Source organism: Oncorhynchus kisutch, linkage group LG27 (assembly GCF_002021735.2).
Source record: "Oncorhynchus kisutch isolate 150728-3 linkage group LG27, Okis_V2, whole genome shotgun sequence".
Lineage (NCBI taxonomy): Eukaryota > Metazoa > Chordata > Actinopteri > Salmoniformes > Salmonidae > Oncorhynchus > Oncorhynchus kisutch.
The window spans coordinates 18607518-18621286 of NC_034200.2; the positions used below are offsets into that span (position 1 = coordinate 18607518).

Sequence of the window (13769 nt, forward strand, 5' to 3'; positions counted from 1 at the left end):
AGTAGTTGTGTGCGAGTACTATTTCAGCCAGTGCATGCACTTGAAGGTTGTTCATTAGAGTCACGTTGCAGAAGAAAATGTTCCATAGCTTCTATATCGCCCTCGTGTGAAATTCGTGTATAACGACTCAACATCAAAAGTAACTATCAAGTATTATCAGGGAGAAGATCAAGAGATTCAATAATAGAGATCATACTGCTGGTGCAATATGTCTCGATAGAGTGATTGCGATTGGCTGGAGGTATACAATAACTCTTGCTTCTAAAAGAAGTCGGAGTATGTGCAGGTGAGCAACCTACATGTTCAGTAGAAATATCACGATTGGAGAAGCTAAAGTATCCCCTTAAACAGATGTTTCTAAACTTAAACATGTCTACCTTAACATTGAAATCGTTGCACTGAGTTGAGGGCACAAAAGAAAACCCTTTATTAAGCAAGGAGACATGGGCAGGGCTCAATATCTTGCTTGATAAATTGAAGACACTGTGTGAACGGTCCCCTCTGCCTCTGGTAGTCGTTTCTTCTTACCCCGGCGGGTGCGGCATCTCGTCGGTGCGCGTGTCCTCGGCTACCTCCGCCCTTCGCCCTTCGGTCGGCCCAGTCTCTCGTTGGATAAAAAAAAACTGGCACTGGAAGCGGATGAGGCGCTGTTTGTAGAGTGTTGGTCAGATGGGGGTGGATAGAAGTAAGCGGCCTCCCACCTGCGTCTGTCATGGAGAGGAGGAGCGGGGCCTCTTATCTGGATTTCTCCAGAAGTAGACTTTGTCCTCGGCCTTGTCTCAAGACTTAGCCGCTTCATTAAATAGTACCTGCAAAACACCAGTCTCAACTTCAACAGTGAAGAGGCAAATCCGGGATGCTGGCCTTATAGGCAGACTTGCAAAGAAAAAGCCATATCTCAGATTGGCCAATAAAAATAAAACATTAAGATCGGTAAAAGAACAGACACTGGACAGAGGAACTCTGCCTAGAAGGCCAGCATCCTGGAGTCGCCTCTTCACTGTTGACGTTGAGACTGGTGTTTTGCGGGTACTATTTAATGAAGCTGCCAGTTGAGGACTTGTGAGGCTTCTGTTTCTCAAACTAGACACGAATATACTTGTCCTCTTGCTCAGTTGTGCACCGGGGCCTCCCACTCCCCTTTCTATTCTGGTTAGACAGTTTGCGCTGTTCTGTGAAGGGAGTAGTACACAGCGTTGTATGATATCTTCAGTTTCTTGGAATTTTCACACATGGAATAGCCTTCATTTCACAGAACAAGAATAGACAGTTTCAGAAGAAAGTTATTTGTTTCTGGCAATTTTGAGCCTGTAATCAAACCCACAAATGCTGATGCTCCAGATACTCAACTGTGCTAACATAATTTTAAAAGGGTGTTCTTATGATCAATTAGCCTTTTAAAATGATAAACTTGGACTAGCTAACACAACGTGCCATTGGAACACAGGACTGATGGTTGCTGATAATGGGCCTCTGTACGCCTATGTAGATAGAACATTTAAAAAATCTGCCGTTTCCAGCTACAATAGTAATTTACAACATTGTCTACACTGTATTTCTGATCAATTCGATGTCATTTTAAAAATGGACAACAAAAAAAAGTGCTTTTCTTTCAAAAACAAGGTCATTTAAGTGACCCCAAACTTTTGAACAGTAGTGTATTTGTTAAGAGAAATACCATGGTGCAACTTAGAAATAGCCCAAAAACCCACAACCAATACATTTTCACCCGCGACATTGTTTTTAAAGTAGCCCAAAATGGCAGCAAAACCGCAAACATGGCAACACTGCACTACACACACAGCTGCCTCTGTTCAAGTTTCTTCTTCTTTGGTATCATGGCGTTTGCACATTTTGTTTGTGCATGCCGCCACCTACTGTGTGTTCAATCACGTTACATACACAAAGAAAAGGAAAAAAAAATCCACCACCAACTAAACCTATATACCACTATTAAAAATAACCATCCCGTTCCAATACTTTGATTCTACCTGATCCTACACCAGGCCCACTTTGTTCAACACACCTTGTAGCCTTACTTTTCTGTAGTAAAACATCTATTTTTCTGCCACCACAACATCTATTTTCTGTGATTCACGTTCCATTTCTGCAGTACAGCTGATAACTATAGCAATGAAATCTAAAAAGCCAACCTTACTGAAGCACAAATTCGTATCACTGTATTGGCAAAGGCCTACTTCTCACCCTTGACCCATCATCCTCTACTCTCTTAACTGCCTCAGCATGTGACCCCTTCTGATCCTTCTGACAATCTCAACCTCTCTCACACTGGATGCTTCTGATCCCCAGCAATATGGGCACCCCTACAATTGACCGTTTTTTTCTTCCCACAGATACTAAACATTCCTTTGCCCCATGCACTCCTGCACACATCTGGGAATCTCCCTCCTACCCACTGTTGAAAAATGACCATAAGCTTGACATCTGAAACACCGTATTGGGTTCTGCAGCTCTCACTGAATACATGCCATGTTTTAACATGGCTTTATCAGGTAAAGACTGCTTCAAAAAGGACAATGTCTTCCCAGTTTCACCACCAGGTCTGCGTCTCACCAAACGGCAGGCGTCACAGACACAACGTATTGTCAGTTTCAGTTACTCCACCTCAGTAATTCCTCCTTTCAAAAAGGAGCCCTGCTCCAGAGAGCAAAGCAAGTCACAGATCTTGTGCCTCTGTTCATCTCCCATCTGCCATCTCTCCTATAAGCCAACCTCAGGGAAGCTTGACCTTCACACAGCCTGTCCGCACGCTCGGAGGCATCCACATGTTCCTAAAGCACACCAATGCCCCTTTTTGTATCACAGTACAACAATAAAACTGGGGGGGATAAAATGCTATTTCAGAATGAGTGTGTGTGTGTGTGTGTGGGGGGGGGGGGGGGGGGGGGGGGGGGGGTCATTTTCCCAGTTAAAGTTGCACCCCTGTAGCAGAGGAAGGAGTCTGCTTCTGCTGCAGTGTTCGTAGTAAAATATTACGCATTGTGGCGATGCTTCACCTATCAGCATATCTGTAACAACTGAAATACCAAACAGATGTCTTGAGCAATGTTCAAATTCACAATACGGATTTATATAGTCAGTGAAATACACAGTGTTTGAGTCACATTGACTAAATGTGACTCAAACATTGTGTCTTTCTAAACTCTTTCTAGCAAATAACAGGATGACCCATCCCAGATGTGTGTGTGTGTGTGTGTGTGAGAGAGAGTGAGAGTGAGAGAGTGCGTGGGAGCGAGCTAATGATAGACTACTCATCTAAAGCCTAACACATTCTTGTGGCTCACAGATGACCCGGGTACAAACCCAGTCTTCCACATGAGCATACAAATATAGTGCCTTCAGAAAATGTTCCTACCCCTAGACTTAATCCACTTTTTTTTTTACCTTTTATTTAACTAGGCAAGTCAGTTAAGAACACATTCCTATTTTCAATGATGGCCTAGGAACTGTGGGTTAACTGCCTTGTTCAGGGGCAGAACGACAGATTTTTACCTTGTCAGCTCGGGGATTCAATCTTGCAACCTTGTTGTTACTAGTCCAACGCTCTAACCACTAGGCTACCTGCCGCCCCCAGCCTGATTTCAAAATGCATTCCAAAAAAATTGACCCCACCCATCTACACACAATACTCTACAATGACAAAGTGAAAACACGTTTTTAGAAATGTTTTCAAATGTATCAAAAATTAAATACAGAAATAGCTCATTTACATGATTCTTCACACCCCTGAGTCAATACTTTATAGAAGCTCCTTTGGCAGCAATGACAGCTGTGAGTCTTCCTGGGTAAGTCTAAGAGCTGTGAGTCTTCCTGGGTAAGTCTAAGAGCTGTGAGTCTTCCTGGGTAAGTCTAAGAGCTGTGAGTCTTCCTGGGTAAGTCTAAGAGCTGTGAGTCTTCCTGGGTAAGTCTAAGAGCTGTGAGTCTTCCTGGGTAAGTCTAAGAGCTGTGAGTCTTCCTGGGTAAGTCTAAGAGCTGTGAGTCTTCCTGGGTAAGTCTAAGAGCTTTCCACACCTGGATTGTGCAACATCTTCCCATTATTATTTTGAAAATGTTTTAAGCTCTGTCAAATTATTTATGTCTTGCCATAGATTTAAGTCAAACCTTAACTCGACCAGTCAGGAACATTCACAGTCTTCTTGGTAAGCAACTCCAGTGTAGATTTGGCCTTGTTTTAAGTTATTGTCCTGTTGAAAGGTCAAATAATCTCAGTGTCTGGTGGAAAGCAAAATAATGTGTAATAATGACAATGAATTTGAAAAACAAGCCACCTCCTTGTGATCGGTTTGCCTCTAAGGGTTGTTTGGATAGTTGTGTTTCTAAAGTATGTAATGACAGCTTATTGACTCCTGCTCCTCCTAATGATCAACCCAGTGTATTTGTGTCTACTCCCCCTATCTCACAGGTGTTCCAAAATGTAGCCTAGATTTGGTGTATTATTTTACTGCAAGAAATTTGCATCGAGAAGTTAACCTTTAATATTAAAGGCTATGTGAGAGAGGTTAGACATAGTCAGTGTCCAGATTTCAGTTTCCATCTAACCCATCTGAACAGGAGGCTACAGTTCCCTTCACATGCGATAGGCCTATTTGAAGTCCCCGTTTTGCCACTGTCAAATTTGTATAGCACCTCACAATATCACACATAACATAGCCTGCACTGCTATCATCCTGTCATATTGGAAATACAGTGCATTCGGAAAAAATTCAGACGCCTCAACTTTTTACACATTTGGTTACGTTACAGGCTCATTCTAAAATAGATCAAATAGATGTTTTCCCCTCACCAATCTACACACAATACAATATAATGACAAAGCTAAATTTACAAAAATGCACATTTACATAATTATTCAGCCCCTTTAGTCAGTACTTTGGTGAAACACCTTTGGCAGCGATTACAACCTGGAGTCTTCTTGGGTATGATGCTACAAGCGTGTTCTTGGGGACCCAATCCAGTCTTGGTGCTCTAGGGACAATTCCTTCTACCTCATCGCTTGGTTTTTGCTCTGACGTGTACTGTCAACTGTGGGACCTAGACAGGTGTGTGCCTTTCCAAATCATTTCCAATCAATTGAATTGAACACAGGTGGACTCCAAGTTGTAGAAACAGCTCAAGGATGATCAATGGAAACAGGATGCACCTGGGCTCAATTTCAAATCTCGTAGCAAATAGCCCAAAAACTTTAGTAAATAAGGTATGTTTTTTATATATGGGGTGTTGTGTGTAGATTGATGAGGAAATGTTTTAATTTAATCAATTTTAGAATAAGGCTTTAACGTAACGAAATGTGGAAAAAGTCAATGGGTCTGTATACATTACAAATGCACTGTACATATTGCACCATACATAATTTCCTGTACATTGTTGCAGTAATGCAGTACGTGTTACATATTGGACATGCATATTGCAACATACACAATTATCTGTACAAAGCAGATTAGTTAGAACAAAATCTAGGTTATAGGAAGTGTTGCTGGACTTCTATCACCACAATCATCCAATATATTTTCTTCTTTAAATGACGTGGAAACAATGTTGATTCACAACCTGATTCAACCAGGTTATGCCCAGTAGGTTCACTCAGCCCGTGAGATGAATTGGATAATGCATATCATTTGAAAATGTTGTTTTAATATCGATGATCATTTCACAAAAGTTTTTGATTATATTTTTAATTTGAACCAAATTGTATCTTCATTTTTTGAATAAATGTATTGTTTGTTTGTAGAATGAGCAGAGATGCTCCTCAGAGTGTAAACTTTGTGGATTTGGAAACTACAAGTGCTCTCGGGTACAATGGACCCCACTTTTACTGTGACAATGTACAGGAAATTGTGTATGGTGCAATATATATGTGCAATTTGAAAAAAAAACCTGCTGGATTTAAGCTGATTGACCACTCTTTAAGGGCCGCAAAATGAGCAGTGACGCTCCTCTAGGTGTAAACTGCGGATTTGGGATTTTAGGCAACGCATCTATTCAGAAAGATTCCAGAAGTGGATGATGAAGTGGATTCTAATGGCGGTAGAATCAAGGAGCATTGGAATATTGTCAAAAAGAAAGGAAAACAGAGAAAAGTAGAGTACAGTGATGATAATGTCACTTCATATCTTGTAGGAGTACGGTTTGTAAATGAGGAGCAGATGATCGAATTACTGATCTTGAGGAATCCATTTGAGATATCCATACTGGTGGACAGAGTGCTGGGTAGAGTGAAGGGTGTTAGGATCAAGAGAGGCGGGCTGGTTTAGATTTGTTTTGCTTCTGAGGAGCAGAAGAAACGTGTGTTTCGTCTCACCCGATTTGATAAGTTTGAAGTGTCGTGTGTGTCTCTTAGAAGCAGGGCACTCCTCAGGGGGGTTATATCTGGAGTCTCATGGGAAGTAGATGTTGAAGAGATGAAAAATATTCCTGGAGTGAAGAGTATCTGTTTGGTTTTTTCTCTCCCTACTCAAATGCAGTTAATAAGGTATATTAACTACAGAATCAGAGTATTTATCTTAAGACCAATGCAGTGTGATATTTGTAAAGCTTTTGGTCATGTTTCAAGTGTATGCAGAAGGGAGAAGCCGAGATGTCCAACTTGTGGAAAAGATCATATTATGTGTTATGAAAGTGACATGTTGCAATTGTGGTGGGAAAGAAGAAGCCACATTTTTCAAATGCCACACAAGGGTGAAAGAGAATGAGGTGGCCAAAGTCTATCCAGAGCATATCATATGCAGCAGCTGTTAAAGGGATTGAGGGTGTGAATGGTGCACTTGACCAGTCAATGGTGGTGTAGGCCTTCACCAGCAGGATCCTGACATTTTAAAGGTTAGGGTGGACTTTATAGCTATGGTGATAAATGCTCCTGCCAAGGTGGTGAGAAGGTCCAGGTAGATAGATATCATTGTGAGAGCGGATCCTGGGGCTGAAAGACTTCTCTTCGAAGGACTTACATGGAATATTATTAAAAGCCGCAGAGCCTGAGAAGAAGGGAGATATGGAGAATTGAAAGAAGGAAGAGGTTGGAGTTTTGTTTTGTCAATGTACTATTGCTATTTGGGTGGATAAAGTTAGTTTCACTATCACGTATGGATATTCTTTTTTCTTTTTTACCTTGTTTTAGTGTCAAACCGTCCAGTCGGTGGCGGTAATACGCCTTTTGGGGTTGTAGTCCAGCATAAAACCCACAGAACTGTGGATTTGGAAATTAGAAGTGACACAAGGTACTGAAAATGGTGTAGGATGGAATATGCATGTCCAACATGAAAAAAACTACTGGATTTAAACTGATTTGCCACAAAATGCGCAGTGACGGTCCTCTGGGTCTAAACGTTGTGGATTTGGAACCTAGAAATACTGCTGAGTATAATGACTCACATTTTATGGTGTCACAACATCCTGTGCTTTTACAACGCATACAGGAAGGAAATCTTGTTTTAAAAAAATGCTAAAAATTCGTGACCCAGAAGTACTTCGTTATTCTTACCTGTTTCACAGCGGTCGTTTTGGTTTATGTTGCAGCTCGGCAGGAACAGAGTGCAAGATCCACCTTATAACTCAGTGGGTCCACCACAGCGATAGTTTTTTAGGAGAAATGCTTCTGACTCGCTGCCAAACATACTGCTAGAAAACTCCTCCTCTGTCGCCACCCCTTTGACCAGCCCCCACGATTCTCTCCAACTGAGTCCAAAAGTGAACGTTAGCTACTAAGCTAACCAAACTGGCAGTTTCACCCATGTCCTATGAGGAAGGGTTGAGTTCAACGATCACGGATTGGCTTTTCTTCAATTCCTGGTGGCTCCTTTAGCCTTTTATCATGCTTCTAGTCGTTGATGTTGTATATGATATCCCCTTTGATTAGCCCAAAACCTCTCAAATGAAATGGGGCCCACGTCGTGGTAAGTGACCATTGCACGGTAGGTGTTGCAGGTGAATACATTTCCTAAGAAATGCAACAGATGGCTCATCTCGTCTACGGCACACCTACAATGAATTGACTAGCTAGTAACACACCAGTTCTCTAGTGAAAACTAGTATTTTAATACTGGCATCTGTGGTTTGCATCTGTAGGTAGTCAAAGCTAGTCAAAACCAGGACATTTGTGTAAAAGAAACACATGTACTAACTTGCAAAAGTCACATTTATAATTTAGCATTAAGGCACGAGAGGGTATAGTATATTGGCCATATAACACAACCCCCCCCCCCCGAGGTGCCTAATTGCTATTATAAACTGGTTACCAGCGTAACTAGAGCAGTAAAAAATACATGCAATGTCATACCCATTGTAAAACAGTCTGATATACCACAGCTGTCAGCATTCAGGGTTCAAACCAGCCAGTTTATAATTACCTATATATGTTGTACTTTGACCCCCGGGGCACAGCCCTTGTATTTAACTTCAGAAGGAATGCCCCTCCTCTCTCACCTACCACCTCTCAACCTGCAGGTCACTGGAGGCTCCAGTGGCATAGGGAAAAGCATTGCTATGGAGTGCTACAGACAATGAGCATTCATCACACTAGTGGCAAGAGACGAGGTTAGCAGAAATCAAATAAAAAACATCAATGTCCTTGACTCTTTTGCCCTGTTCTTCACCCATACAGCACATTTATCAAGCCTTCTATCCTTTTCTTTCGAGTAAATTGGTTCAAGTGGAAAAAAAAAGTAGAGAAATGTGCGATTAATGATAAGCAGGTATGTATTACGTAGCTACATGTTTTAGTACAACCTGGAAGAAGAAAGACGGCTCTTTTTTTGGATGCAAGTAAATGATAAAATATTCACCCTAATGATCACATTAGCAACTTCTTACACGAGCACTGACTGTTTTGGTATTCACATTCCTCTTCCACTCGGGTTGTGCTCTGCATATCAGTTGATGTGTCCAAGGACTACGGACAGGTGGAAAGTGTGATTAAGCAGGTAAATCACAAGTGACAGGCAATCTTCCCTCCAAGTTGTTCGCAGGAGCACAGCTCTCCCGTGACTGCTTCGCAGAGGAAATATCAGCCCCCGCAGGGAGGCACGTGATTGAGCTTCACTCAACTTTCTAGGTTTTTAGTTAACACTATCAATGTTTCGCTCTACTGTGAGAATTGGGATCGAATCAACGTAATATCAGACACGTTCAATGCAACATACTGAAACAAAGCTAACTATGCAAGAGATTTTCTTGTAGGCAGAGCGCATTGGAGTAGGATTCTATTGCATTGACAGGCACAACCTATACTCTACCAATCCGGTGCGCCATAACCAGAGATAGCGAGAGCGAGAGCTGCATGTAGCCACGTGTGCACATGTATTCATATTATTTTCTAGTAAGTGAGTTATTAGCCCAGTTATAGCTCATTTTTTGTCAGCAATGGGGGAGTGGTTGCTTCCTACAAGGGCACACAGCGTATGCAGGTAAAGTCAGGTAAAGATGTCAGGTAAATAATTATTTTTCTGTCTAAAAGGGTAGTGTTGTATTTTGAGACATATCTTGAATAAGCTAAGTAGCCAATAGGTAGAGGGTAGAATAATTTGTCTTATTCTCTGTAATAATGGTATGGGAATAATAATGCATTTTATTTTGTAAAGTGGGTTCTTGCATCAAACACCACAACATTTTCAGTCACCTCCTGGTCTGGGGGGCAAGTGGATAAATGGGTTAATGTCAAGCCTTGCATGTTTTTTTCCAAAGGTCTCATGGAATGTAGGCCTACTTTGAACACCACATATTGGTTGCTACTGTAGGCTGAATGATAGAACAGCTATTTCCATGTTAAAATGTTATGGGATGCATTTTCTCCATTGTTTTTGATGGTAGTCCACTCTGGTAGTCCTACATTATGATCAAATAGCCACAGTAGCTTACTTGGCCACTGTTATAACTGTAACTTAAAGCAGGTACAGCCTCATTGTTAACAGTAAATGTGTACCAAAAGTTACACAGAATTTTCACAAGGTTCAAGTTTGAGCTCAGCAGACCTGAAATTTGCTCAGTTACAGAAAACAAATTTGAGGGAACATTGGTGATTTTAACTTTTGTATAATTATTTGCAAATGACAACATCAATGTAACTTGAATGCATTTAGTGTCAAGAGAAGCTTGGTCCGGTGGACATGCTGGTGAACTGTGCTGGGCCGTCCTTCTCTGGGAAGTTTGAGGAGGTGGAGGTGGAGCGCTTCAGAGTAAGTAGGTAACTAGTAGGTTGGGGAGGCTACTGTAACTAACCAGGGGAATAGACAGACAGGGCTGGAAGGATGAACACAGAAACCCAACACCTACAGTATGTGCTTCAGAAAACATTGATGTTGTGCCAAAACTAACTCTGAATAGGCAATGAGAGGAGATTTTAGATTCCCAGACTGAACAGTCAATGGGTTTGATGTGTGTCTGAAGGTGGAATTGAGGGTTCAGCTTTTAGTTTAAAGATGCAGTTAGCAAACCATAAGGCAAGATGAGAATGCAGTCTAGGTCTGCAGCAGATTGGATTGCAGTGGAAGAATGAGAGAGCGGTTTAATTCAAGGCCAAAGAGGTGGCAGGTTTCTTCGCTCTCTCACAGTCAAGGGATTGTCCAGATTCAGAGATAATGACCGAAGGGAAATTATATTGTGTGTGTTCACAAGTGTGTGCATGAAGGGATTGTTCCAATACTAAGATAATGACCGAGGGTAAATGTGGCTGTTCACATCCTAATGTATACTGAACAAAAATATAAACGCTACATGTAAAGTGTTGGTCACATGTTTCATGAGCTGAAATTAAAGATACCAGAAATGTTCCATACGCACAACAAGCTTATTTCTCTCAAATCTTATGCCCAAATGTGTTTACATTCCTGTTAGTGAGCATGTCTCCTTTGCCAAGATAATCCATCCACCTGACAGGTGGGGCATATCAAGAAGCTGATTAAACAGCGTGATCATTACACAGGTGCACCTTGTGCTGGGGACAATAAACGGCCACTCTAAATTGTGCAGTTTTGTCACACAACACAATGTCTCAAGTTTTCAGAGAGCATGCAATTGGCATGCTGACTGCAGGCATGTTCACCAGAGCTGTTGCCAGACAATGTAATGTTAATTTCTCTATCATAAGCCGCCTCCAACGTAATTTTAGAGAATTTGGCAGTACGTCCAACCAGCCTCACAACCACAGACCACATGTAACCACTCCAGCCCAGGACCTTCACATCCGGCTTCTTCACCTGCGGGATCGTCTGAGACCAGCCACCCCGACAGCTGATGAAACAGAAGTATTTCTGTCTGTAATAAAGTCCTTTTGCGGCGAATAACTCTTTTTGATTGGCTGAGCCTGGTTCCCCCGTGGGTGGGCCTATGCCCTCCCAGGTGCACCCATGGCTGCACCCTTGCCCAGTCATGTGTAATCCATAGATTAAGACTCATTTATTTATTTAAATTGACTGATTTCCTTATATGAACTGTGACTCAGTAAAATTGTTGCATGTTGCGTTTATATTTTTGTTCTGTATATTTATTTGGCTTCATTACAATTCCTGGAAGGAGCCTGGCTCCTTCTCATCCTGCCATTCCACTGCTGGTCACATGCCTCGTTAAGGGTCTGAATTCATTAGGCCTCCCTCCAGAGAAATGCTATTACTATGGAAACTGCACAGACATATAACACGTAACATATTGCAGGACTATTTTTGCTCCAGTAGTATGGGTATTACTCAGCTTTCATTCATAATAATAGTAATACATCATGAATGACTTTTTGTGCTCCTTCCCTTGTCTATAACAGAGTCTGATGGAGGTGAACTACCTGGGCAGTGTGTATCCCACACGGGCCGTAATCGCCACTATGAAGGAGCGGAGGATGGGACGCATCATGTTTGTCTCCTCCCAGGCTGGCCAGATCGGCCTGTTTGGCTACACTGCCTACTCCCCGTCCAAGTTTGCCCTTTGTGGTCTGGCTGAGTCCCTGCAGATGGAAGTGGGTAGTATTTAGTTCCTCCTCCTACCCAGGTTGGAGGCCAAAAGGCCTCTTTGTGGCTAATTGAATGTACTCTTTCCTCTACTCCTCTATGCAGATGAAGCCATGTAACATTTATGTAACGGTGGCCTACCCCCCTGACACAGACACATCAGGACTAGCCTCGCGTTATATTTTCTCTCTTTGTCCATTCCATAGCCTTTAGAGACCAGACTGATCTCCGAAACGTCTGGGGTGACTCAGCCGGACCAGGTTGCTAAAATCGTGGTCAAGGATGCTGTGGTAAGAGACTGCGTTCTTAACAACTGTCACCATCACATTTACTCTGCCTTAGGCCAACACAAAAAGTGTTATCAGTACATCCCTTCCAGTCAGGACCATAGAGAGAATGGCTCTCTAGAAGTGTGATGAAGCGTTTTTTCGGACGGCCATGTCTTTGTGACCCCTACTGCAGGGGAACTTCAACATCTCTGTGGGGCCTGACGGCTACATGCTCTCGGCTCTCACCTGTGGAATGTCACCTGTCACCTCCATCACAGAGGGCCTCCAGCAGGTAACAACAGTACAGGAATGGTCCCATTACAACACACCCAGGATATTACTCTGGGGTAAACATGCGTTAACTGAACCTCAACAATCACCTTACCAAAGCAATTTTGTATCTATTACACATCTATTATAACCATAGAGATATAATTAAGTCATATTTTATATGATTATAACATAATAATAGATTGTCCCAAAACTGTCTGTTCCTGTCTAACTCTGGTGATCGTGAATAGTGACTAGGGCTCATAATGTTAATGTGACTTCTGTGCAGATCGTGACCATGGGGCTGTTCCGGACCGTCGCTCTGTTCTACCTGGGGAGTTTCGACAGCATTGTGCGTCGCTGTATGATCGAGAGGGAGCAGTCCAAAGCAGCGGACAAGCGGGAGTAACACGCCCACCCCAACCTCCTCCCTCATACACCCCCTCCCCCGCCTCTCCATCCTCCCAGAGTCGTAGCCACTGAAGAACCCAACCGAGCCACCACTCCTCTCCCATCCCCTTCTCCCCTAGAGGGCACAACCCTGGGTAGGCTAAATGGCCAGTCATCTCATCCACCAGTGATAATATCTAAGTAAAGAAGATGGTGGATGTCTTTTCCACTTGACCGATGATGTAACACATACCATCCTTGGCAGCCATTTTGTCATTATTCCATTGACATTTACTTTTTTTCCCTTCCATGCAGAGATTTGTCTCCAGAGATTATGTCAGCATGTTGACCTGCAATTCCTTTACCAAGAGTCTGACAAAATACCAACGCAAACAATACTGTATGTCATGCAGACCATTCTGAGTAAGCTAGCTTAATCACCTTAAACTCTATCTTCACCAAATGCGTTCTGTTCCACCTTCCAAAGCTTTTTTCTTTTGCAGGCAGGGCTTCTTTCCTCTATAATCACTCTGTTGTAACCTGTGCCCCTCCTTGTGCTGTCTATGTCGTGTGGTGTTTTGGCCCCTCCTTGTGCTGTCTATGTCGTGTGGTGTTTTGGCCCCTCCTTGTGCTGTCTATGTTGTGTGGTGTTTTGGCGCCTCCATGTGCTGTCTATGTCGTGTGGTGTTTTGGCCCCTCCATGTGCTGTCTATGTCGTGTGGTGTTTTGGCCCCTCCATGTGCTGTCTATGTCGTGTGGTGTTTTGGCCCATGCTGTGGATACATTAACTAAACTTCGAGGTGATTTTAGTCGTTTTGGGCTCCCGAGTGGCGCAGCGGTCTATGTCACTGCATGTCAGTGCAAGAGGCGACACTACAGTCCCTGGTTCGCATCC

At 42.7% G+C, this 13769-nt stretch overlaps 1 protein-coding gene across 2 annotated transcripts; it reads left to right on the forward strand.

The window, feature by feature from the left end:
- The first annotated feature begins 9857 nt into the window (after positions 1–9857).
- On the forward strand, positions 9858–13769 carry LOC109871617 (3-ketodihydrosphingosine reductase-like). 2 transcript variants are annotated; one of them, XR_004205720.1, is made up of 6 exons: positions 9858–10184; positions 11762–11953; positions 12152–12235; positions 12408–12506; positions 12774–13029; positions 13190–13769. XR_004205720.1 is itself a non-coding variant. In XM_031806440.1 (5 exons), exons 1-5 carry the CDS (start codon positions 10116–10118, stop codon positions 12891–12893), a joined length of 564 nt encoding a protein of 187 aa, XP_031662300.1. In that variant the 5' UTR covers positions 9858–10115; the 3' UTR covers positions 12894–13769. The 2 variants fall into 2 exon arrangements, 1 of the variants encoding a protein (XP_031662300.1); XM_031806440.1 differs by having other exon boundaries at positions 12774–13769.

Excerpts from the sequence above, each read along its gene's own strand:
- LOC109871617 (XM_031806440.1), top strand. The coding sequence starts at position 10,116 with ATGCTGGTGAACTGTGCTGGGCCGTCCTTCTCTGGGAAGTTTGAGGAG. Across the intron at positions 10,185-11,761 it reads TGGAGGTGGAGCGCTTCAGA|AGTCTGATGGAGGTGAACTA; the intron begins GTAAGTAGGTAA and ends TGTCTATAACAG. Across the intron at positions 12,236-12,407 it reads TCGTGGTCAAGGATGCTGTG|GGGAACTTCAACATCTCTGT; the intron begins GTAAGAGACTGC and ends CCCCTACTGCAG.